The sequence below is a fragment of the Bacillus rossius genome, chromosome 1, assembly GCF_032445375.1.
Source record: "Bacillus rossius redtenbacheri isolate Brsri chromosome 1, Brsri_v3, whole genome shotgun sequence".
NCBI lineage: Eukaryota > Metazoa > Arthropoda > Insecta > Phasmatodea > Bacillidae > Bacillus > Bacillus rossius.
This window is the reverse complement of record NC_086330.1, coordinates 353,209,578-353,235,934: the sequence shown is the minus strand read 5'-3', so window position 1 is coordinate 353,235,934 and position 26,357 is coordinate 353,209,578. Positions and strand designations below refer to the sequence as shown.

At 38.6% G+C, this 26,357-nt stretch overlaps 1 protein-coding gene across 3 annotated transcripts in view; it reads right to left on the bottom strand.

The window, feature by feature from the left end:
- LOC134528244 (PTB domain-containing engulfment adapter protein 1) overlaps positions 1-26,357 on the bottom strand; it is a 141,749-nt gene that overhangs the window by 69,299 nt on the left and 46,093 nt on the right. Inside the window, exon 1 of one of the 3 annotated variants that reach the window (XM_063361685.1) lies at positions 10,458-10,665. The exons of the other annotated variants lie outside the window; for them this stretch is intronic. Coding sequence (XP_063217755.1) covers positions 10,458-10,564 — 107 coding nt within the window. The 5' untranslated portion in view covers positions 10,565-10,665. Of the gene's footprint in view, positions 1-10,457; positions 10,666-26,357 lie in introns of those variants that run through there. 3 annotated transcript variants of the gene reach the window in all.

Below are 26,357 nucleotides of genomic sequence, written 5' to 3'. Positions count from 1 at the left end.
ACTATTTAAGTCTCTGCTTCACATGTCTTGTTTAATTTTTTGTTTTTTTCTATTTGCAGGAATTTATGAATGAATTTTTAAAATGTAAATATATAAGTATGATTATGAATACTTACATAACTTTTTTTTACAAATAGCATTTAGTATATAGATATACACAGAATATTCGCGAACATAACGAGTAGTTGGGGAAGCCGAAAAAAGAAAAGTTTTTTTTTTGTTGATGAACAATGTCCGGGAAAAGAAACCTCGACGAGTTACAGGCGCGAACAAGAGGCGCGCAACTCCCAAGTTCCCGGCGCTACAGTCGCCGCTCCAGTGGCTGAGGCGACACCCGATTGCGCCAGCGGAATGATCACTGAACCGTCAACATTGCGCTAACCGGCCAGAGCCAGACAACCGACCGTTCCACCGCGCTGCACGACGAAACAGCTGGTCGCTGTTGCAGCTGACCCAACTCGCAAACTTCTCCGCCACGTAGACCGCCTACACGTGACACGTCGGCGGCGGGTCGTTAACAACGCCGAAATACCACAACGCCGAAATACCACAACGCCGAACGTACAATAACGCCGAATGCCAAATTGACCGCAACGCCGACAGCTAGAAAACTGCTGTGTACCACAACGCCGAAATATGTACCCTAACCTAACCTAACCTAGGCTAGCCTAGCCTAACCTAACCTCTTACCTTACCTAACCTAACCTCTTACCTTACCTAACCTAACCTCTTACCTTACCTAGCCTAACCTAACCTCTTACCTTACCTAACCTAACCTCTTACCTTACCTTACCTAACCTAACCTCTTATCTAACCTAACCATTGTGGCAGTCCTGCAATGACATTTTTCGGCGTTAATGTATTCCGGCGTTGTGGTAATTCGGCGTTGTGGTAATTCGGCGTTGTGGTAATTCGGCGTTGTGGTAATTCGGCGTTGTGGTAATTCGGCGTTGTGGTAATTCGGCGTTGTGGTAATTCGGCGTTGTGGTAATTCGGCGTTGTGGTAATTCGGCGTTGTGGTAATTCGGCGTTGTGGTAATTCGGCGTTGTGGTACACAGCAGATTTCTAGCTGTCGGCGTTGTAGTCAATTTGGCATTCGGCGTTATGGTTTTCGGCGTTATTGTACGTTCGGCGTTATGGTTTTCGGCGTTATTGTACGTTCGGCGTTGTGGTGCGTCCCCGTCGGCGGCGCATCCTCCGAGCCACCGGGATTGTGCTTCGACGGGAGCGTAGTTCAAATCTGCGCGCTGCCGTGCCGCGCGCGCGCCTGTGTTGCTTTTCCGGACACGTGTTCCAAACAAAAAATTGCTCGTTTTAGCACTCCCTACCACCCATTACATTTATTCCCCGTTCTCACGAACTCCCCCATTATATACTTGTGATTTACTAGAATGTATTAAGAATCAGTAGAAAATTTCATACATTAGCCCTATGGTCACTCGCTGGATGCTAATTTAGTTTTCCACAGCCGGGCAACGTATACAACTGTGGTTTCCATCATCCCATTTTCGAAAACGTTAGTTCATAATGATCTTGAATGAGCTAACAATCCAAGTCCATTATTACTAATAAGTGAATCCAGGATGAGAAGATACATCAGCTGAAGGAAACCTAATTCGATTAGGTTAGGTTAGTTGTGATGGACGAATAACATTCTCGCCAAAATTTGTTGAATTTTTTTTGGTAGGTGGGGGGAGGGGGAGGTAGGGATGGGAGGTTTTTGTACATCTAGGTTATCGTAACTAACATGATAAGCTGGTTAGGTTAGTTACACGATGCGTGTTGTAATTCCCGCAAGAAAGGACTTCGTTCTCCCCTTCCCCCCCCCCCCCCCCCTCATCCGTAAGTAAACTCAAATGAAAGGGTAGTTATGTTATGTTACGTCATCCACATTTGAAATGCTCTAAAATAGTAATATTTGTACTGATATGTTAATTCATGTTTAATTTAAATGCATTTGTGACAATTTTTGGGTTGTATAAGCTACGATATTTATCAGGTTTATTCTGCATATACATACCTAGTTAGTAAAAAGGTGTGTGTGGTTGAGTGTAAAGAAAAGGCGGTACGCCCGTAGCTTCGCCACTTTACATAAAACAATAAATAAATGAATTTCCCGTAAAAAAAAAAAGCAAATAGTATGTCTTGTCCTGTCCGCGAGGTGGCACGAGCGAGCGTGCAGGCTCGGGGACTGAATGGCGGCTGGGTGCGGACCGACTCAGGTTAAGTAAGCGCGGCCGAGAATAGGCGCGCTCCAGCGACCCGCCGCCGGCCACTTTCACCGCCGCCCGAGTCCCTAGCGAAATTCACTTCCGGCCGCTCTTACCGCGACCCCAGCGCCCCCGGGCTGAATCCGTCGGGAAGCCTTTTTTTCACAGACGAGAGAGCCAAACGCCCGATCGTACATCTTCGTGTTTTTTTTTTTTTTTTTTCGTTCATTGTAAATAAATATGGCGGTGTTGATAAAATACTAAAAGTCAATTAGGTTAGGTTAGCTACATTATAAATACTTTGAAACATTGTGGACGGTTGATTTGGTTAGGATAGCTACATTAAAGATACGGGAAAAAAAAGCATGAACTTCGGGGAACTTCGGGTTTTGGCTCTGTCGTCTGTGAAAAGAAGGCTTCCCGAAGCCGTCCCGTCACGAGCACGAGGGTCAGTGGATTCCCGAACATGTGGGCGCGTGGGCGCCCCCGCGCTTTACAGATAACAGGAACAACGTAACGAACAAGAACGTACGATTAACTCACAAAGAAGGTACAATAACGTTAAATTTACATTAACGTGAAAGTTATAATATCGTTAACAAGTTATATGCAGGTATACCGCGGTGTAAATTCGTGTAAATGACAAGTAAGCATGTTGTGCTGTATATGAAGACATACCATAGACCAACCCACTCATGTGCCTCCCTCCCTCCCTCCCACTGCGATCTAGCTCTCCACTCCTGGACTTACCCTACCCCTAGCTTCAAAGAATTCACACTTCAAAAAGCAAACCCCTTATTGATGCACTGATCCCCATTCAACATTTAACAGCGGGTACAAGTAACAAAGTTATTTTGGGCTAAGCTTTTTTTTTAGTATCAGCATTTCAGCTGTCGTTATTGGTTGCAAGATGGACGGGCTACATTTTTAATGATATGATACTGTGCATTTCTTGAAAAAAAAAAAGGCCTTAAGTGATTCCAAAATATTGAGTCCAGCCGGAGTGCACTATACAATGCCAAACTATGGCATGACTATCTAAGATTATGTTTAAAATGGCACACTTAAAATTACCAGTATTCGGATTTATGAAGACCCAAAACTATAGTTAGGATGCATTATGACATGCATTTAACAAAATGTGTGCTAGTGGCTTCAATGGGAATATATCTCTGAAAGAAGACTTTTGGCGAAGGTCAAATCGGAAAAGGGTGGGGGGGGCAAAACTAGTCTTGTCAGTTCGTAATGGTCGTACCATCGCAATGCCATAAAGATGAAACCAAGCATTGACCTTAGTGTGCTCACTGCCCCAGGAAGCCGATGTTCAACTCCCTAGCGAGACCGATACAGACTTTGTGGTTGTTCAAAAGTCAATCGTCCAACCAAATTCGCATAAATTTCAATGGGCACTTAACGCGCTAGCTATTCAAAGAACGCCTTTCAATAAAACTACAAAAACATGCCTGCAGAGCCGTCGAGAGAAACTACTTAGTACCCATATGAAGAAGGTGAGGGAGGCAAATAATTCTGTCGGACCCCATACCCATTACTTAATGTGCAACTTTTAAGACCCTAAAATTATATATATATATATATATATATATATATATATATATAAATTCAAGAGTTAAAACGTTACCGGTCATAATTGTAAACGTAATATGTGCGTATCGCATAACTAGTACGATTTCCAATGCATTACATTAGCAATAGACAATTTTAGTCACGGATTTAAAAAAAAAAAAATTCAAACCTCAACCGGGACTATGGTGCCCAGATCCGAGGAATTTAGCCTCATCCTTCCTTTTCCACGAAAGTCCTGCGTGTCTACATACAGCTCTGGACACGTGGTGACCGTACTAGCCCGTCAGAGGCGCTGGCAGGAAAAAAAAAAGGGGGGGGGGATAGTTGGGACAAACCCCGTCCCATAAATTTTTAAAGATTATTTAGGATGATGCAAAGTGACGTGAAATCACATACCACAAAAACAGCGGTGCATACTGAGTTTGATAATGAACTGTCCAAAACCCCTTGTTGAAATAAGTTTTTTTTTAAAATAATTGTTTTTTTCTTTTCAAACCCCTTCGCGAAATAAACTCTTACACCCGCCACTGAAGCCCGTCTACAACGCCAGGCACGAAGCCCGCCCCGCCGTATTCGGCGGCGTGTCGCAACGCGGGAGTTGCCGAGGACGTCCGAAAAAACTCCCGTCGTCCAAGGACACTCGGCGCGCTCATTTGTTTGCGAGACGACGCCAACGGTCATCTCCGTCCTCCCGTTATCTACGTGCGGAGTTTCGATCATTTGCTGCAAGAACTGTGTGTGGTAACTGCATCTTGCACAACTCCTCGTGATTTTTTTTTCCTCTCGCTATGAGCGAGATAAAACTACTAATTTACAAAAAAAAAATTGGTTGTCTGTGAAGTCGGTTTACGGACGATAGCTGAACGTGACAACGTCATAACAAAACATTGATGAAATGATTGCATACTTTTATGAATAAAATTGAATAATTTTTATTGAATTATCACTATTTTGTATGCATACAAAGGAGGAGTGAAATGAAATCTACAATGTAATTGATAAATTAACTTTTATTTGCACTCATCAATTCAAATATGTTTATTACTTTAACGAACAGATTATTTTAACTATAACTTTTATACATGTTAGCTATTTAACTTCTTCCAATCTGTGTTATTCTGTTGAGGATAGGACGATGATAGGAAAAGTAGTAAACTAATGGGAGTGTTTCAAGTTTAATGTGCCTCGAAAAAGTCAAATCGATGTTTGTTCCAGTCGAGTGGAAGAGAGATAGATGCGGCGCAAGCGTACAATGAGCGTATCCGGACAATGTGCGTAACGGGACAATGTGCATAACGGGACAATGAGTCATCCTTTTTCGTGCGTGCAGCCGGCTTTCATCGATTTATTAGACGTTGTCACGTCAGAAAAATTTATGTAAGATAGGGTGTATACTATTTGTCCGAATGATTATTTCTTGGAGTGACCACCTCTCCGAGCTCCGAGGGGTGGATAATGTCCCCCACATGTCTTACCGTGCCACGTCTTTCCCCTCTGGAACCAATGATCACATAGGAGTCTAGCAGCAAATCAGCGTTAGCGGATTTTTTTATACTATAGCGAGAGAAACTAAAATAATATCGCGTCCCCCCCCCCCCCCCCCCCCGAAGGAATACATAAACCAGCTAAATGGTCAGCAAAAAAAAAAATAGGTAGTCACAATTTAAAATTTAAATCTATAAAAAATTAAGCGTAGGAAAATTGATAGTGAAAAAACTTACTTTGCTCCTATCTCTATCTCACAAATTTGAAGTGTTTTAAAACATGCATTTAAAATCACCTATAAGTATTACTAACCATTTAATTTAATGAAATAAAAATACTGTTTTAAGTATCTGGACTATCAGAAAATACTTACATATTACTTAAGACCTAAACATGTGTGTTCGAAATAAATGGAATACAGTGTAATAATGATCCCCTCGTTATTTCTGGCATTTAGCTGACATGTTCAGAACTAGCAAAAACGAACTAGTCTTAACGAAAGCTGTCAGAAATTCGGACACGCAGTATAAGAAGAAAACGACGCACTGTCTTACTTAAGAAAAAAACCTCCAAAATAGGCATGCGTTTATTAATTGCCGAAGTTTTCGGTGCGTCACGAGTTAACAATGGACGCTCACAAACGAAATGGTTGGTGTACTACTGCAACTATTCAAACATTATAGGTCCCTTGAAATATACTTTCTTTCTTGGCGATCAGGGCCTCTGCGCGCAGTAATGGCGCAAGTCTGCAGTATTCTCAGTGAGCGCGGAATCTACACGCCTTGAAGTTTAAAACTTACAATCGTTTAAAAAAGATTTTCATAAACAATAGTTTTTGATGTGTAATATCTTAGTTTTTAGGTATACGGAATTTCGTGGTACTATTTTCGAGAATGCGACGGAAGTAAAGTAACGCAAAGGTGTAACAACCGTGGTGCTGCCTTCAGTGGCGGACGGCGCGAACAAAAGTTCACAAAACCTAATTGAAACTTTAGTTTCATTATATAGTTTAGAATTTCGTTCTGAAAATCGAATGATTCGTCAGTCGACGCAGCTGCTCCGGCAGCGAATTCTTGCGGCGGGTACGAAAACTGTGTGTGATTCGCGTCCAGAAATGTAGTTGAGAACACAATTAGCGTACATTTATAACGCTCGGTGTTATTTTTTAAGAATTATACGTTTAAGTTCGTGCTCGAGTTTCGTATTATAAGTGTGTTCGCAACATGAGAACACATGAATTTGCTAATTTCCGAGGTTACGTGTTACACATCACTGGCGAGTACTTCAAGACTCGCTCACACGCCCCAACGGCGAGACGCGCCGAAGACGAGGAAGACGGTCGCGGAGGCTTGAGGGACGCACGGAGAGAGGGAAAGCGCCCGATATCCGCACACACACACACATGCGCGCGCACACACATACATACGTACAAACATTCCACGGGGCTGACGCTGTGACGCTGCGGGCGGAGTCAGTCGGCCAGTCCGAGCCGCCAGTCATTGAACCTGACCGGACGAGGTAACTGTTTATACAGGCAGCTCCCTCCCGCCCCTCTCCGCTACCAACTGCGCGCCAGACCCCACGCGACAAGACACTAGACCGCTTCTGCCTGGAAGAGGCCTTCCGCGAGCGTAGTCGAAAACACTCCAATTTTAAGGGCGGATTACGCCCCGCCATCTTGGATTCTCCCATATTGTTTTTTCAATAATTCTAATTTTAAACTATTTATCCCAATTTGTGGCATGTCAAGGCATAAATCATATCTCCCAGACCCTCTCTATACCTTGCAAACACAAATTTCTCGCGGGCGACTAGAAACATGATACTTACATCAGTTCACAAGTATAGACTTCAACAAGTAGCCAAAGCTATGACCTGAGCAATGTCACAAAAAAAAACGCACGAAGTTTCATTGCAAGCGATATCAAAATATTTGTAATTGCAAGATGACAAGGCATAATCCCCCTTTAAGAACGGGTTCATAAACTACGCAAGGTTCGCAACCACGCAACCAACGCAATAAATCACTGTCGTTTATAACGCACGAAAGTCACGAACAGCACCAACCATACAACTTAAAATTGTAAAACAGTATAGAAACCACGCAACTCCCGGGCTTCGAATGTTAATTCATGATAATTATCTATGTAAATAGCGTCTACGTCTTTAAAAGTATTTTTTTATAACTCCACTTCAAATATGGAAGCCAGAAACGCAAGTTGAAATAAAGAAGTTGAAAGTTGGTTAATGCTTGCGTTGCATTTTTGAAAACGTCGTCGTTGAACTTGTTGCGTCAGTTATAAACCCTGCTCAAACGTGAGGTTGCTAAAGACATCGTTCAGTGTCACCAACTATTCCAGAAACATAGCCGGGTTAATTTTTATTGGCAGACGTTCAAGTATACGTGTAATGTGTACCTTCTGTACCATTTTTATATTATATTTAATTATTTCATGTTTATTGCTTTTTTTTTTTTTTTTGCAGTTTAACGTTTATAAAGTCTGGAATTAAGTTTTTATGTTATTAGATTAGGTAAGTTAGGTTTAAAATTGTAATTTTATGTATAGTGATTTTTGTGTAGTTTGCCAACTGGTTAACTGCGATGAGGCTAAAAGCTTTATATCCGCTATAAATTAGGTAATTATTAAATATTAAGTGAAAACTTCTGCTACGTTAGTAAAATCTTACCGTTGAACACCACGAATCAGTTAAGACGGAGCCATTTTGACTTTTTTTCCCTATAAATTACCTCTGATCTTCAGTTGTTTCATCTACAAACACATTTAGAATCCCTCCGCAGATTTTAAACTGCACTGATGAGGGCCCGAATCCATCAAGCCTAGCTGTGACACTTGCAAACATGCACGCCTAACCTTACCTTAATGTTCACCGACGATAATAACCGTAACTTATGCGTTAATACTTTTTCTTTAATAAGCTGATTTAAAATGTGGTAGGTTATATCCGAACTTAAGTAGTTTTATGTTCTACCCAACTATGGGTGGAGGGAGGAAATACATAAACTAACCACTCAGTCAAAGATCATTCTGCAATTTTTAACTGACTCCACAGAAAAAACTTGAAAAAAAAATTAACTAACAATTCTGTGAAAACACCAAAATAATTGTCCGGAGACTGAAAATAATTATGTGTAAAAGAGTCTGTATGGCGTGTAGGACTGAATCAAAACAAAATTCGTTTTAGTAAAGCAGTTCAGAAATTGACTTGAATAAATACAAAATTAGGCCTCAATAAAAATTGCGTTAATAAGATGTCCAGAACATGGTTAGCCAAGTAAAGTTTGCAGCATATTTTGCAGCATTTTGTTAGCTTCATATTTCACTTCTTAAACGCTGAAATTATTTGGCATGAAAAATTCAAATACGGAGCCCATAATGTGTTTTAAGAAAAGGTTAAATATATTACGTAAGACAATTGATTAAAACAGCAGTAATGGAGACAACTTGTGATGAAAGCTCAACGGTTAAGGGGCGAGCCACAACGAGGCTGTGTTGGAATTAGTCACTTCGTAATTTTATAATCCGCTATTTTAAGTTTCAATTCACTTTCATGCATCCTTCACTTGTAGCTTGTGTCGTAGCTTGCCTCGAATTCTACACCGAGACTTTAAAAGTAGTATCAGTGATGTACATTTCCAAACTGTCGCTTCCAAAACACGGTGTTTCTTTACGGACATTTTGCTGTGACACACTGTGGCAGAAGGATACATTGGTTTAATTTGAGAACTGTCCAATTTTAAGGCACGTTATGTGACAGACTATACGCCCTCACAAACCCTCCAATGTGATTATTATAAACTTACCTTTTTTTAGTCAAAATATAGTTCGTAATTTTAAAGTATATAAATATGAAGTTTATAATTATAAAATTTTAAAACCAACATTACAATTTTGTAATATACAATTTTGTGAAATCGTTACATACAGCATACGAAAAAAACTATCAGTATTGTAAACATAAGTATCTGATCTTCCGATTTCAACGCGCCCAGCACACCTATAGGCCTACAGTTTGAACACCAGACAAAATCAATCACATAACCGTGGGCTCTACTATAGCAGATATGAATAATAGGGGCCTATATACGTTAATTAACTAATTTCAAATGGGAGTGAAAATTTTCCGAGCTATTCATGAACTAAGAATTGCCGTTGCCGCTTAAATTACCCGAAAATCTATACTATTCCCAGAATGTTTTTGATTATCATATGAAAACTTCTGACGCAGAAAAAATAGACATCTATAATAACGCTTATATAAATTCCTTGACGATACAAGCCTACTCATTTTTCGGTTGGAGAGGTCTCAACCAAAGAGATTACAAAGTAAGAAATTATTTTTGAAACCAGTCGCCGAGATTATTTTGGTAAACGTACAATAAAAATTCTGTAAATTCTACAGCATATGTATGGGGAGAATACAAAGAAAATGCTGCCTGCATTCATACACAGTTTGTATGGTTTTAGTATCCTGGCATCGGGTTGGCCCAACGCTATGGAGGATCTGCAGGCAGTGTTTCGTGTGTACACGTGTACGCAAGCTAGAAGTTAATAATTACTTGGCGTAATAAAAAAAAACTAATTTTTCATGCAAATAATTAATCAATTTAAATTTAAAGGTCTGAAGTGATATAAATACGGTTGGTAAAGGATAAATCCAATCAAATTAAAATTGTTAAATAAATACTCATGATAAAATATACATATAAACAAGTTTATAAAATTATTTATTTGAGTAAAATAATTTAGTTGCATTTAAATTAATATTTAATAATGAAAATCAATAAATATGCTGAATGTTTAATCTAATTAGTTTTAAAACGTATTAATTAAATAATTCTGTAATAATTTATGATGCAAACAAATTTTACACGCCGGAACATAACGTACTTATCTAAATGAACTTTGAAAACTTTTAAACACAATTTATATCACTAATATTAACAATAAATAATATTTTGATAATATGGACCAGTATTCAATATCACTAAAGTGTAAGATTTAAATCACACAAAATTTTATTCAGCTTTTTTTTTCCAACCTGTGAAATTTTTTTGCCTGCTGGTGCGTGCGCATCGTATAAATTCGTTCTCATAATTTTTTTTTTCCGTGACGTGCCTTAAGGAAGTAGGTATATATAAAAAAATAGCAGCGAACCTGTCCTGCACGGCGAGGTGGGCGCGGTCCCGCGTATCCTGCGCATCCTCGGAAGGATCTGCAGGACTCGCGGCGCGGCGGCGCCGGTCGCCAGTCAGCTGCGCCATCGACGTCGTCGTCGTCTCCCGAGGCCGCGAGCAGACCTGGTTGTGCCCCCGTCGAGGGACCCCCCGCCAAGTCGCCCGCGACCATTGTCCCCGATTCGCAAGCACCGCGGTTACACGGTGGTGGGGGGAGGGTTGCGTACTGCAGTCGGAACAATGCCGAGTCAGTCGTGGGGAAAAAAAAAAATGTTTGTAAATAATCATCGCTTTATCCTCGGTTGTCTGTATGTCCCCGTTACGGTTCTGCTCAGTAGGCCCGAAGTAATCGGAGCGAAAAGGAAAAAAAAGTTTCTAAATGAGTTTAGTTCAAGTGATAAATTTATCCACCGGTACACATCTAAAACACGAACTATAAAAATAATGCACACATACGCAACTAATACATGTACCAATACACGAAATTAAAAGTTGTAACAGGAAATTTGTCTGGAATTCACGTTTAAGAATTTACGGACAGTTTTCAAAATCGTAACCAAGAAAAAGAACCGGGCAATTTTAAATCTGGCTCTGAAGTCAAAGGTTCCGAGCTAAACAAATATTTCTTATCATCTTGCATTTTTTTTTTAATTTTAGATATTTAAGTATAGACTACCGTATGTCATATTATAAATTAAATAGAATATATAAATATCACAAATAAAAAAGCTGGCCTATTCACGTAATTATTTTTATGTTATACAACACCTAAACGAATTTAACACAAATTTAATTATTGATTCACAACAATGTGTGTACTTAGTCTCGAAAAACTTACTAGTTCATCCCCATACGAGCTAGATGTCTGATGGACAGATTAGGAAGGGAGATATGAAACTAAAGACGCCAAAATGGTTACCACAGTTTTTATTGCATATAAATTATTTTTAATATAATACTGGAAAATTAGCTAAACAGAAATAAAATTATTGTCTAGGTAACTGTTTACAGCATTATACAGCAAATATAACGTCCCTCTGTTCTTATCAATTCCCTTTAATAGGGTAGCGAAAATACGGTTACACTAAATCTTTGAGTAAGCATCACTAAAAATCGTACTTGTATATTATAGGCATTCTTATTTAAGCACTACTGGCAGCTACTACCACAAACGAATTTTAATCACACTTGCCTTTGACGAGCCTATAACGCGCAATAGACCTCATACCCTACAGATTTAGATTGAGCAGTCGACCTTTTTTTCTTGTATTATAAACAACTGTTTCCTCTTTGTGCAGAATTTAAATCATCTCTCTTATTATAATTCAGTTTATATCACGGGTCCTATAAATAAAGAAAATGGAAGAAAATTAAAATTACCATTCCATACGATTGAGGGTTAAAAATTTTTGTCTCCAAAATAAAAATCGAATCCTTAACTTTCCTATATATTTTTTAATTGTGTAGCGAATAACCTTTCATTATATTGAAAACTTTAGGCACTATAAAATTGTTCAGTACAATAAATTGTTAAATATCTTCAGAGCATCAGTAAAAACGTAGAAAACTAAGATATGTTTTTACCTTACTATATATTACTTATTTTGTGTATAATATTTTATCAGTAAATTTTTAATTGTAATAACTTTAATTTAACACTATTTCAAATGTATATGCACGTTTTTAACTAAAATATTTGTTATTTACAAAGTACATAATGTTACATATATTCGTGAAGCATATTTTCGTTTCTCCCTTATATGAAATCAAAACAGAGATCATGTGTATACCGATGCCTTACAAAGAAGTTACTGAATAATAAAACTCAAAGATCGCCAACTTTGCCGATATTACCGGAAAGGACTTCCAAGTGACCTAACCGGTATGGAACTCCAAAGTTAACGCATAAGTAATCTCAATAGGTACCTATAGTTTAAGTACAGTTACTGTCTACAAGAGGGAAATATATGTGCTACTAGTTAAAAACACGAAAGGCAAACTAAAAGAGCTAGTGACAAAGTTTATAATCAACAAAACTATTTGTAAATTACGGAGAAACTAACTAACTACGCAAACTGTTCTAATGGGCTGGGAATAATTTTTGTAGCTTAGCTATAGCGTCTATAAAAAGTAATAGAATGGAACTATGCGACTGTTGTACGGCCTCATAACGATGAAAGTTTACCACATTTAGAAAGCAGTATCTTTTTCTGCGACAGATTTCACTTGCAATTCACCAACTACATATACAACAAAAATTCAGACGTTCTAAATGCAGCGGCGAAAATCTGTAACAAATACCAACCTAACAAAAACCAGCCAATTCAACACCAAACCACCCGCTTCAAGACATGTTGAAGTTCCTACGAAGATTATAATCACATTGTGTTCTACCGAAATCAACAGCCGAAAGTCGGTATTGGAGGATGACAGCACTCGATGTTTATTATGAAATGAATTTAGTTGCGGTATGATGGGAGTGTGACGAGGTACATAATAAATTTAATGACACTATTAGTAATTTTTGGTCCATGTTTCGTCCATGACACAATGTATTTTTAAATACAAGGAACGCACACCTTTAATAGGCCTACCCGATCGCCTCCTTAGCGTTAGGCATTGAACTAGCGACAGATTTGCATTTTTGACACAATTAAAAGAGCTAGAACAAAAGCCACAAAGACTGCCAAACCAACCAAACCAACTTGAGGGTGGTGACTATTCTTATGGTATTACAAAAGTATGTGAATATCACAAATTTCATAAAAAAATATATAAATTCTCACTCAATATATATTGGTGGCCACTTAGACCTTAGCTATTATTTTACTTACTTCCCCAGTTCTTCGTTAATCGAGATGAGTGGAAATCTCGTCACGCAAAAGCCAACTTCACATTGAAAGTTAGACGTACGTAAATGGTTCAAATGAAATACAAATGCATATTACGCTGTACAGTCACAGAGGTGAAAGGATCAGTGGCGTGGCGAAGTTGAAAAGTGCTTACTATTATTTCCGCAAGAACACTTCGCAAAACAATGGGCATTTAAACAGCAAAACTGGCCAACAACGAAATTACGTGGTCGTTAAGAACACTCGCCAACTTGCAGCAGTTTAATGAACTAACGGTTTGCTCGTAACGGCAAAAGATCACGGGTTGGTTTGGCTGCTAAGAGACTAACGTAATCCAAATAGCAAGATGCATCTAAAGTTAACAGAAGAACTACGTTAATGTCGTTTTTTGGCCAAGGTTGTGGGCTCGATCCCAACACCCCACCATGACCCAAAATGACAATCAACAATCGTCACAATCGTCACGTAAAGTTCACAATATTTCCTACATTGAGCGAAATTGCTTGCTAATTGCTCGATGCTTCTAAAGTATATCATTAGTTAACCCCCCCCCCCCCCCCCCACACGAAAAAATATATATAAAAAGCGAAGTGTAAGGATTTACCAATTTTCTCACTTCAATCGTGTCATGGAACTTTTCTCAAATTAAAGTTAACAAAATCAGTAACAATGGTAAAGGTATTCTTCTGCCACTGTTGCTCTGTCAAGTGTTACTTCCTGTTGTTATCAGTGCTCGTAAATAAACGCGCGTCGCTCTGCTAACAGTTGAGAAATTGGTTGTGGCGTTTTTACACCCAGTAATAGACAGAAGACTATGTTTACGTCACTCTGTACAATGTACACACTGTACGTATAACTATCCGTGTATTGTGCTTCAAAAATTATATTATACGTACTTTAGTCTTCTGGAATTATATTGATATGCATAAATTCAGTGTGTGTTGCAAAGACCTTTAGTGTACACATTTGCACTTATATTTTATCACACGTAGCGAAATATACATAAATATAATCAATTTTAGATGTTTTAGGTAACAATATTTATAGGCAATCGACTAGTTCTGGTGCTATACCATACACTCTTTGTGTAGGTCTCAATGAACATAATCTTTGATTCAGAATTATCATTTGTTTTATAGTCTCTTTAAATGGCAGTTATTTAATTCATGAACTGTGCATTTACTAACGCAAACTAAGCTATATGATATCGCTACAGAAGTTCTTGATAATTAAGGGGCCCGCCTACCTGGTCACACAGACGGTGCGCAGTGCTTCAGGAAAAACGCGATTTCAAAACTACTTAAGATATCCGAGTGGGGTTTGTTTACGAAAAGCATTTAAGAGTTCGCTGAGGCCCGAAAAGTACTTAAAATTTTGTATCATGTTTTTAAACTGTATTTCTAGAAGAGTTAAAATGACTAAAACGCATGTTTTCAGAGTAATTTTTAGGCGTAAAACAACCAGTACAGATTATTAAAAGCACTTAAGGGACTTGCATTACACCTTTATCTTCATTTCTCTGCCATATAATGTTGCGGTCACCGCTCAAATTTCACGGTTATCCTGTGACGACGAAAATACTGCGCGCCAATTCAGAGACTTGCGCTTAGAGGCGACACCGCGCTAGAAATGCCATCGAGTGTCGCGCTTATCATCCCGCCTCACTAACACACATACACCCCTGACGAGGCGGGACCCTTAACTGATGACTAATTGGGCACATGTGTACCGAACAGAGAATGGAAATGTTGACTCGGTCAAAGTTTGTTTTAGCAAAACACTTAAGATATTCACAGAAAATTAGAAATTTTGCTTTGGCTAGATAGTTTCAGTGGTTACATAAGAAAATCCGTTGTTAAATACTGATTTTATTGCAATTGCGCTATTTACGCGACACTCTTAATACACAAATAATTATGTCTTCGTAATTTTCCATTTACTGATTATCATAAATTTGTTGAGAGAGCGGTATAAACAATGTATGAGTTGAAACAGTTTGTGTTCGATTGTCAATGATACTTAATAGTTGTGGATTACTGCGTACATTTCACATATAAAATGTCACTCCTAGGCGCAATACTTTGTAGTAAAACCCTAACTATTTACATCCACATACTTTATTTCCAGTGTTTAGCACCAGTAAATGACTAGATGTTAAGCTGTATATCTACACTTAACGATTTGTCGTACAGAATCTTTGCTAAATCTAACTAGAGACGCCATCAGAAGGACTGTTCATTCAAATAGTTTTAATCATCCTTAAAATCAAAATACAGGATGCTGATTGGTGTCCTACTGCGCTAACGCCTCGTTGCCAGACGCAGCAGATAATACACAACACGAACGTCAACAATAGCATGAAAAAGCTAAAACTTCTTTAAAATAAAATATAATCACGCTAAGATAGTTTTTCTTTTTAAAAAAACAGTAAATAAATAGTTCGTTGCAGAGTTCATAAGTCCTCAGAGGTCCTGTTATTGCAGTTCAAATGGATAATTTTAAGTTGCAGAGCATAGGTTACTTAGTCCGACACAATGTTTAGTATAGATATAAAATACTGGAAGTGGAAAAACTTAATAAATCATAGTTAATTTAACAATATCTGCGCTGAGGTTTACACACAGGGTACAACTAGTACTTATTTTTGGAACTATGAAACTTGAGTTTTACTTTTACTATAATACCTGTCACGAATCATAGAAACGATGGTACGAGATTAGAAAAATCCAGTATTGCCAATCTATTAATTTAAACAATTTCTCTGAAATTTCCCTGTCTTAATATATTCTCTGTCTCATCAATTTTGAAAGATAAATATATTAAATAAAAATACTTATCCAAACACACATCAACTATACTTAAAAATGTAAACATCTTAAAATATTTTCAGGCATAATGAACAATTTGCAATGTTATCATTTCCATTAATGCCACGCAACCAACGTTGTTAGCCTGTAATTTAAAACCACAATATATTACCAAAATTCGAAACAATACATTATCGACTGTGTCCATACTAATGACTATCGACATTTTATTGTGCTTCAAAACATTAAATAAATACACAGTTGATTTCTCGAGTCACTGGGTGTTTCTCTTCTACTGGCTGATGACAAAAACAGATGTAATTCATAGTGCACATGAATATCTGAATAAAACACGGTCTGGTTTTAAGACATCAAAGTATCACACTAGTAGATATTAAAATTACTTATTTAGCTTGGTAATTAAAATTTCGTTGATTTCCCTCTGTTTTCCAGATATTTCCCTGTCTGCAGCAACCCAGAATATACACCAACTTTCAGCTTCACTGGAAGGAAGTAAGCGAGCGTTGGATCCGCATGTGCGCGCGGTCATAACGAGCCAGCAGCTAGAAAGTCGCCCACGGCTGTAGTAGAGGTTAATATTAACAAGTTAACGAAGATCCCTGGATAATTTGCAACCAGTCTTAACCAGTAGCAAGAGTAGGTGCATTCAGGTGACTCAGCATCAAGCAGAAGGAGAAATGTCAAGGTGAGGCCTCGCGCGTGCACCAGAACGCGAAGTTGGAAGAAGGTTGCGGGGGGATAGAGAGCCAGGGAGGGAGGAAGGGAGGGAGGAGTTTGTCCGGTGCCTGGCGCGCGCGGGCGTGACGTCACGCCTCCCGCCTGCACAGCGTCAGCGAGCAACGCCTCCCGCAGTCACGTGGGCGGGCCGCGGAACCTGCCGCCGCCATCGCGAACATAGTGAACATTGAGGTAGAGCGCCGGCCAATGCTGCGCAGTAGCCAGTTTCAGCCAGAGTGAACCGTGCTTGCAAAACACCCGAAAGGTTCTTCGCTTGACTGATCAAGTATCACGAGTTTGTACCGAAAAAGAAAACAAGTGGAAACCAGTGTAATCCTAACATTACTTCCATAGACTGTGTTGTAGTCTCATGTAGCCTACCTACTTATAATGCTAGTCATAATTTTAACAGTGATATAAAAGACATAAGCAAAATCTGTTTCATAGAGAAGTTAACTACTGGAATGTATTTTATAACTTATAAATTAATTTTATAAGTTTTCGACTTTATGAAACACACACAATCACCATTGCAATCACGGAGTAAGGGATTGTCAGGAGACGGCATGCTTGCGACGTAGTTAAATCATTTCCACCACGCCGTCGCCATTTTTTTTCAACGCCCAAAACATTGCGGAATTCGGTGCTTGACCACGCCCGATGATGGTTCGAGGGAACACTGCGCCAACGTTTTTGGCTGTCCCGCACACGTGGCGTAGACCATCAGCTGGAGAGAGAAAAAAAAGAGGCTTTACGAATGGTCGCTCACTCCTGCTGGCAACACCACTCGGCCTGTGCTTTAAAATTTACTATTTGCACATTTAATTTTTATACTTGAGCTTGGAATTCACACCACGTGTATAGTAAGTGACAACTTGGAACGGAAACCCAGAGGTTATAATATCCATGTTCACAGCTGAGTGGATGCGCTCAAGATGTGCAATTACAAAAGTTTTTTTGGACCAAATTTCAATTTTAATTTGGAATAAAACTGAATCTCAACATGTAGTTTCCCCACCTGAGGCAGGGTCTACGTGGATGAAATGGGGCTGACACTCACAAGAGCCGGCTAACACTAATAGGACCCGAAGGACAGACCTGTCGTTCCGGCCAGCCTGGAGAATGAGTGATGTGGGATGGGGTACGGAGCAGCGAAGTAATTAATTGGTTGGGGAAACGGGAGCAAACCCGAAAAAAAAAAAAAAAAACCACAGGCCACGGCAACGTCCACCAAGTTCCCCACTTGCGATAAATCCAGGCTCGACCCCGCCGAGGATAGAACCCGGTTCGTCTCGCTGGGAGGTGTGTGTTTTACCCAGTCAACCAGCGCGCCTCCTACTTGGACCATCTCGTTAATAGCGAGGTCATTACAAACAACAACACACAACTACGGAGAAAAATTGTATCGTGGAAGGAATCTGAAATGAGCGTGGAATCCGGAGGGGAGCAGGGAGGATGTGTCCAACTTATGGCATTGGGGACAGTCCCCCAAAATATTATTTTACCAGTGGCATATTCAATGCTTACCGGAAACACCGCTCTATTGCGGAAATCAGAGTCACAAGCTAAAAAATAAATTACAATAGCATTTTCTACAATTGAATAACTTGAATGTCCCCCCCCCCCCCCCCAATTTGTAAATGTATCCACGCCGATGATCGTAAGGAACCATTCCACAGCATTTGTGTGGAGTGGTTTTTAAAAACCACAGAAATCTGAAATCATTCGGGGATTCAATAGAAGGCTAGGAGGCTATTTGCCGAATTCCAATGCACAAATTAGGTTTCTTCTAGGTTCCACGATTGTGGGTTGTGTATGTACGAATGAATTGCGTCTCAAGACTCTTTTACATCGGGTACGTGGAGCACCGACGGAAATAATCGTGTAGAATGGACAGGTGTACCCCGATAAAACTCACTTCTCACGGCAACGTTGTGGGTTATAGCCGTGTCGGGGGCTAAGAACAATTCTAGGCCACAAGAGGAAAGGTATTATAAATTTAAAAAAATGGCCAAAGTGGGATAAAGTCAAACGTCTGCTAACAGGAAGATCCTGCTCACTTGATAGAATGTCTGCAGTTAAACTTTTTAACGACCTAACATTGCGGTTTTCCAATCCCGTTAGGGGGAAAATAATCCTAGTAAAAAGTTGACATAATTTTTTCCTGGAAGCCTAGAATTGTTCTCCGAAGTTTCGGCAGTCATCTTCAGGGAAGCCGCTTCAGAAAATATCCTCGATACGGCGACTGAAATGTCGGCCGAAAATTTCGACTGAGGCGGGAGCAACATCAGCTGGGAGACCGGTGAGGAAAAGGTATGGTGGTGGTTTCAGGAGGGGGGGGGAAGGGGAAGAAGCGCTGCAAACGAGCGAGTCCATGCAGCGATGCAAGACGTCGACCAACACTCCTCCTTTCCATCCAGAGAACCGGACGCCGCGACCATGATGTAAGAGAACTAACAGACACTAACCAGTCGTCACTGCCACGGCACACACACACGCGACCAAGCAACGCAAGCAAGTGTTGCGTACACTGATTATAGCCCTTATTAAGGATCACCTCAGCACTCCTGACCAACTGCACACACGCAAGCTACGCAGCACCAAATTCGCGACCCCCAAGGATGGGCTCATGAGGAACGCAAGAGCGCAAGGACGAAAACAAACTTAAGAGAACTATGTTTCCAACACATCAACAGACTTAAGACTTGAAACTTCAAGACTGTAGAAAAAATTTTCCTTCATTCGATATTTGATTTTTGTTTTGTTTACGAAAACGTGCGGTATTCTAAATAATTTGAAAGCGTGATTTGCTTTCACTGGGCGGTATTGGAATACTTGAGGCGTTTGATGGAAAGAAAATCTTAGCCTTCTAAACACATTATGTTTTCATCTTTAAACGTTTTCGTGACTACGGCAGATATGCATGACATAAAAGCAAGAGGTTAAAAGTTAGCCGATGCTTGGTGTTGAGTTTTTTCTTCTTGCGTAATTTATAAACGAGTAATTGAAAACGTAGTTATTTTTTTTTTTTTAGTCTTGTATTTGTTGTGTTCTTGCGTTACATTGTAAAACTTGCCAGCAGAACTGATAAAACGCATCAAGAATCGAAGAAATGACACAAAGGCTGCAAAAATTCGCAACACTTCGTACGGGCAAGTTTCGCTGCAGCGAGTGTTTTAAATTACGTGACTAGTTCATGAAAATATCAACTGTGCCTAATAACCACCCAGCATTGAATTGAGCCCTGTGAATTTGGAAAAAAAAAAAAAAAAAAAAAAAAAAAAAAATTTTTAAAAAAACTCATGTTTACTGTCTGTACCCGCCGATTTTAACAATTCTGTGGACAAAACTTTAGCAAATGATTGAATCGTGCGGTAGAATATATGCCTATTCATATTTCGATCAGCACTAAAACCAATGTAGAGTCGAATTTTTCGTGAAAAATTAACAGAGATACTCGTCTGCTAAATCACTAGTTGCGACCAATATCCTTAATAAAAATCATTGTGACTAGTCAGATCGCTACGAGCTACATTTGAAACCAGTCTACTTTTATGAACACTCGCTTGCCATTGCTGTTTCCTTATTGTTTGTTAATATCTTTTAAAATCTTCGAAATTGTAATAATATTTTATGTGTAATATCTCAGCTCTCGGTAATATGGCATTTGTTGGGAGTAATTTCACGAATGCGTCGGAAATGTGTAACGGAAAATTTCTGTCGTCGGTGATACGATGTATAGCGATGGCGCGTACCAAAATTCACAATTATAACGAAGGGGAACGTTATCGTATTAACAGTTTGAATAATTTTAACAAAATGAGACGTATTTTAAGAAAACTCCTTGTTGAAAATCAGGTTCAAACCAGGGGTTTATTTTCTCAAGTCTATCGCTTTTTATCGGAGACTTTTCATAATTATTTTTTTTCCTGCTAATCGAATGGTTCGATAGTCGACGTAGCAAATGTCCTGCTCTCTGCGCATGATGGTGGCACGATATTTTTACGATTCCGGCAGGGAGTGCGAAAAGTGCGTGAGATTCGATTTCCGTAAAAGTAATTGAAAACACATTTTGCGTGTATTTATCACGATCGGAATCATTTTTAAAGAATTCTAAGTAAAATTTCGTGTCCGAGGTCAGAGTTTCGAATCATAAGTATCTACATCACGAGAACACATATTACCTAGGTGACATGTTACACCTTCACTCACGAATACAATAAGACTGTCACTTGTTTAGTTATAAATTAAAATTTCAAAAATAAAATAATAAAACTATATCCTCAAGCGAAACAACTTGTGAGCTGTAACTGACATTCGCTGATGTCTGCGCACTACCTTCGCACGAATTTAATTTCCTACCAGTAATTAGTGGGGGCAATATTGTATGGTGAATTGCGATAAAGCCAAAATAACATCGAAAAGCATGTATATACACCATATAACACCGAAATGCCAACTAATACACCATAAATAATCTAAATGCAACCAAAAATCATGAAGTTTATCAGCATGTGTAATCAAAACTCAACTCCTTACAAAAACGTAATATTTCAATATATTAAATGCAATGAATGTAAATTATTTAGCATGGGTTTTTACCAAACTGTATGTACTAATTAGATTGGATTTTGTTATATTTCAACAAAAATTTTACATTAAGACTTTGGTATATTTTTCAAACGTACATGTACTTGCGGATTTATTTGTATGGTTCCCAGTAGTCTGAAATGCTCAGTACAAATTATTATATATGTATAAAGTCAAAATGACACTGTTTTGATAAATAAGTATTACTGCAACAAGAAAGTGTATTTGTTGAAAATGATGCTGTCTTTATGAATTAATAAACAGAGTTCACAAAATTAAAAACAATAAAACAGAATTCCCTATAAAAAAAAAACCAAATTTGCCTAAAAATAAAACCATAAAATCTTGTCTAACAATTAGCAAAATCGCCAGACCGTGTATTGGGAGCCTTACGGGTCATCACATTGAGCACGTTATCTGCAGTAAATTCCAAGAGAAGCATGATGATTGAAGAAGACTTCTATAAACGAGCCTCCAAAAGCAAATACCACACGCAAGCGGAAGTAGTTAGTTAGCTTGTCCGTCGTTAACTGCGATGAGCTCGTTAAATGTTCAGCATAACTGCAAGATAGTCACGTGTACATAGCATTCCACGCCGGGTCCGCTCGTTAGAGAGAGTTTGCACAGATGGAAAAAAAAAGTACTTTAAAACAATGAGCCGAAATTCCTCTTTCGAAACCAAAATGACTCGCCAACTTTCCAACGTTTGTTACGTACTGTACGTCGTCGCTCATCACATTTGATTACATCTCGCTGTTTGCGTGGCTACGTACTTAAATTTAATCTATATAATGTTTGTGCCATTATTTTTACAAAAAAGGCGATAGTCCTGTTAAAATATAGATTGATTCAAAATTTATTTGAAAAAACTTTTATTTCGTAACAAGATTAGTGAAATAAGTTTCTTCATTAAATTAATTTCGAAATAGTCTTATAGATAATCCAAAGCCTGATAGCAAAAACGTGACACTAGAGGTGTAAGGAATAACCACGTTGCAGCAAGGGCAAATTCAAGGTTACCACTTTGAGAAAAAGAAATAAGCAGTCACGTTGTGTAATTTTATCTCCTTTCGTTCACATTCGATACACTATGATGCCTGACCTAGACAAAAATAAACCCAAAGAACGCTTAAGAAAAAAGTTAATTGCATACAACTATCAAGGACGGGAAGTGGCCAGGAAAGAGGAACGTAGTCAATCTGAAGACAGGGCCACGGGATATTCCTAACAAACTGATGCATGGTACCGTGAATGTGCGGATAATGATCACTGTGTAGCTTCTCCTGGGGAAAAGGGGGGGGGGGGGGGGGGGGGGCGGAGTAAGACTAATATGGCGTTTCATTACAACATTATTCGATGATCCAACCTTACAAGACCAACGTGGTTATTTGTACTCAAGTCCCCAAGTCTCTCACACAGCAAAACAGCTTGCCGGGACACACGAAATGCAAGTTGGAAACTTCCTTCGGAAAAATTACAACACAGCCCAACTCGCACATGTCTCCAGGGAGAATGGGGAGGGGGAGGGGGGAGGGGGATGCGCAAATAATATTTTGACTGTCAAGGAAAAAAAAATCGTTTCTGGCACAGTCTACAGGCGTAGGTAGATTTCAAAGTACGTATTTCTTCTGGAAATGTTATGGAAACTTATATAAACTTCTGATGCAATTTAATAACTTAATGTGCAAGACATCCCATACGATTTCCAATATTTCAAAATGATTGATAAACATTTTCTCATATTCTATGCAGCGAAAATGTTAAGAATATTTTTTTTTAAAACTAAATGTATCCGCGTTAGATAGCTTACAACAAATTTCATATTATGCCTAAGAATTTAGTTACGCAATTTTTTACCTCCAATTACTATTTTTTTATCCCTTTTACTAATACTTAGTCGTATAAAAATTATATTGGGACGAAGGTTTAAATAATATTGACATGGTTTAACATACATTCGAACGAATTGGATACTAAAAGAAGTATTTATTTATTCTTTCATTATTTCAACCCCTGTTTCTACTGTAATACTTAGTTTCTTTAAAATTGTTTCAAAAAAAAGTTTTAATAATATTTATAAGGTTCACAATCCGTTTGAACAGATATATGTACTTTTTAAAGAATTAATTAATTAATATAGTCTTTCAACCCCTGTTAATTCCACTCCGTAAAGTAATGTTTGGTCGTATAAAAAAATATTTCGGACGAAAGTTGTAAATAATATTTTAAGATATCACAATAAATCAGAATATATTTTATAGCGTACATGGTACGGAAATTATGATTTAATTATTTCTACCCCAATTTTTTTTAAAACCCTTACAGGAATGGTTAGTCTTACCTAAAATAGTTTCAAACAAAATTTTTAGATAAAAATAAGATTTACAAAAAATTTGAAAAGATTCTAGTGTGTCTACTAAGGGAGTTTTAGATTTTTTGTCTTCAACCCTAGTTTTTTCCACCCCTTGCAGTTATGGTTGGTTGTATCAAAACTATATTTAGACAAAAGTTTTTGGTATTACGCCTTCGTGTTATAATACGTTCAAAAGGAAGCGACATTCGTCATATTATGGGAGATATACGAGTTTTCTGTTTTACAAAAACCCTTCCTAGTTTCTTACACTTTTGTCGAATTTTGCCCATTAACTAGACGGATTTTCGATTTCTTCTTTTTTTTATCAGTTTGGATTTGATTTGTACAAATTTACGGCAGTTATTGTGACCATATGTATATATAATTTTGATTTTGAGGTCTATGGACGATAAACCGAACAAATAGAAAAAATCCGGAAGTTACGGCTAAAAATAGGTAGTATTTCTCGGAAATCTACCTAACAAGATAAACGAATGAATTTATCACGTCAAAGCATTTTCACACTGAACATTAAATGCATAATAAAGTAAAACCCTTGAATTCAGAGAACCTAAAACATTGAAGTTGTAAGGATTCCACAGCCCTTTAACTGCCAACATACTCCTCATTAACGTCGTTTCTAATGCTCTGATCGTCCCAGCATCTCCCCATACGTCAACTCTCGGACAAAATGTCGTGTCGCATCCTGCGCCTGGCTTTAGAAAAGCAATCCTGCGCCAGATGTGGCCCTAGACTTTGCGGAGACCTAATATTTGGGAGAGCGGGTTCAACAAATGCTCCCCTCCCATTTTTGGTGGTTGTAAAAGTCCCCAGAAAAAAAAAGGGGGGGGGAGGTGTCCCGGAAATATTAGGAAAAATAAACTCTTTAAAGCAACGTTTTTAAGCCAACCATTAACGTACGTCGTATTTGTGTCGAAATTTAAAAAAAACTAAGAATATAGCGTTTCTTAAAGGGACAATTTTTTTTACGTAATGTAATGAATGAATGGGATTCTAAAAATTCAATGAAGAACATTTCACTTCACAGGTGCGTCGGTGTAGAACAAGGGTTGCCGCCCCTGCAGAAGGGTGCGTCACGCGGAGGACAAGTTAGTGGGGGAGGGTTAAGGGGGTGCCTCCCATTTCAGGTCAATATTCTATATTTAAATTAAGTACAGATAAACTTGTAGACGTTTTCAATTGTTTAACTTTCACGAAATGAAAAAAATATATACAGCCAATACGTTTTGCATAATTAGCTGCCAAAGTTACATTTTTAACGTTTTTGGGTTGTACAAATAAGGAGAATTTAATTTATTTCAGAACTGAAACTTTTAGGTTTAACTGCAATGCCACTGGCTACTTCAAGAAATGGTTTCAATTTCTTTCAGAAAATATTAATTAATTTTACCTGGCCTTTCAAAATTCTCAAATTTGTTACGATTTTGAGAGCCAAGAAACATGAAATGAAATTTTGTGATAGAAATGCAAAATATAGCATGAAGTAGCCAGTGGCATTGCAGTTATACCTAAAAAGTTTCAGTTCTGCAATTAAATTAAATTCTCCTTATTTGTACAATCCAAAAACGTTAAAAATTTAATTTTGGCAGCTAATAATGCAAAAGGTATGCGCTGTATATATTTTTTCCATTTCGTGAAAGTTAAACAATTGAAAAAAGTCTACAAGTTTGTCTGTAATTACCGTAAATATAAAATCTTGACCTGAAATGGGAGGCACCCCCTTAACCCTCGACAATCCACGCGGGGCAGTCGGTTGTTCGGTTTCCCACGGGTGGTTTGTTTCCGCGGGGTGAACGGGGTCACGGCACACTCGTCGCCGGCCGAGGTCGGTCCCCGGGGCGCGGGAGGTGACTGACTCGCTCTCCTGGGGAGTCCAGCTTTCACTTGCTGCCCCCCCCCCCCCCTCCTCCTGCAAGGCCTTGCCCGCACCGCCGCGGCGTACGAATACCTCCGCGCTTTGCCTAGCCAAGTTTCTGGACCACGCGAGAACCGCGACTACGTTTTCAAACACCCGTCCCTAAATATCATACACGATTGAAAAAATTGGTTGTCTGTAAAGTCGGTTTACGGACGATAGTTTAACGTGACAACGTCATAACAAAACATTGATGAAATGATTGCATACTTTTATGAATAAAATTGTATCATTTTTATTGAATTATCACTATTTGCATGGATACAAAGAAGGAGTGAAATGAAATCTACTATTTAATTGATAAATTTACTTTTATTTGTACTCATTAATTCAAATATGTTTATTACTTTAACGAAGAGATTATTTTAACTATAAATTTTATACATGTTTGCTATTTAACTTCTTCCAATCTGTGCTATTCTGTTGAGGATAGGACGATGATAGGAAAAGTAGGAAACTAATGGGAGTGTTTCAAGTTTAATGTGCCTCGAAAAAGTCATATCGATGGTTGTTCCAATCGAGTGGAAGAGAGATAGATGCGGCGCAAGCGTACAATGAGCGTAACGGGACACAGTAACGGGACAATATACGTTACGGGACACTT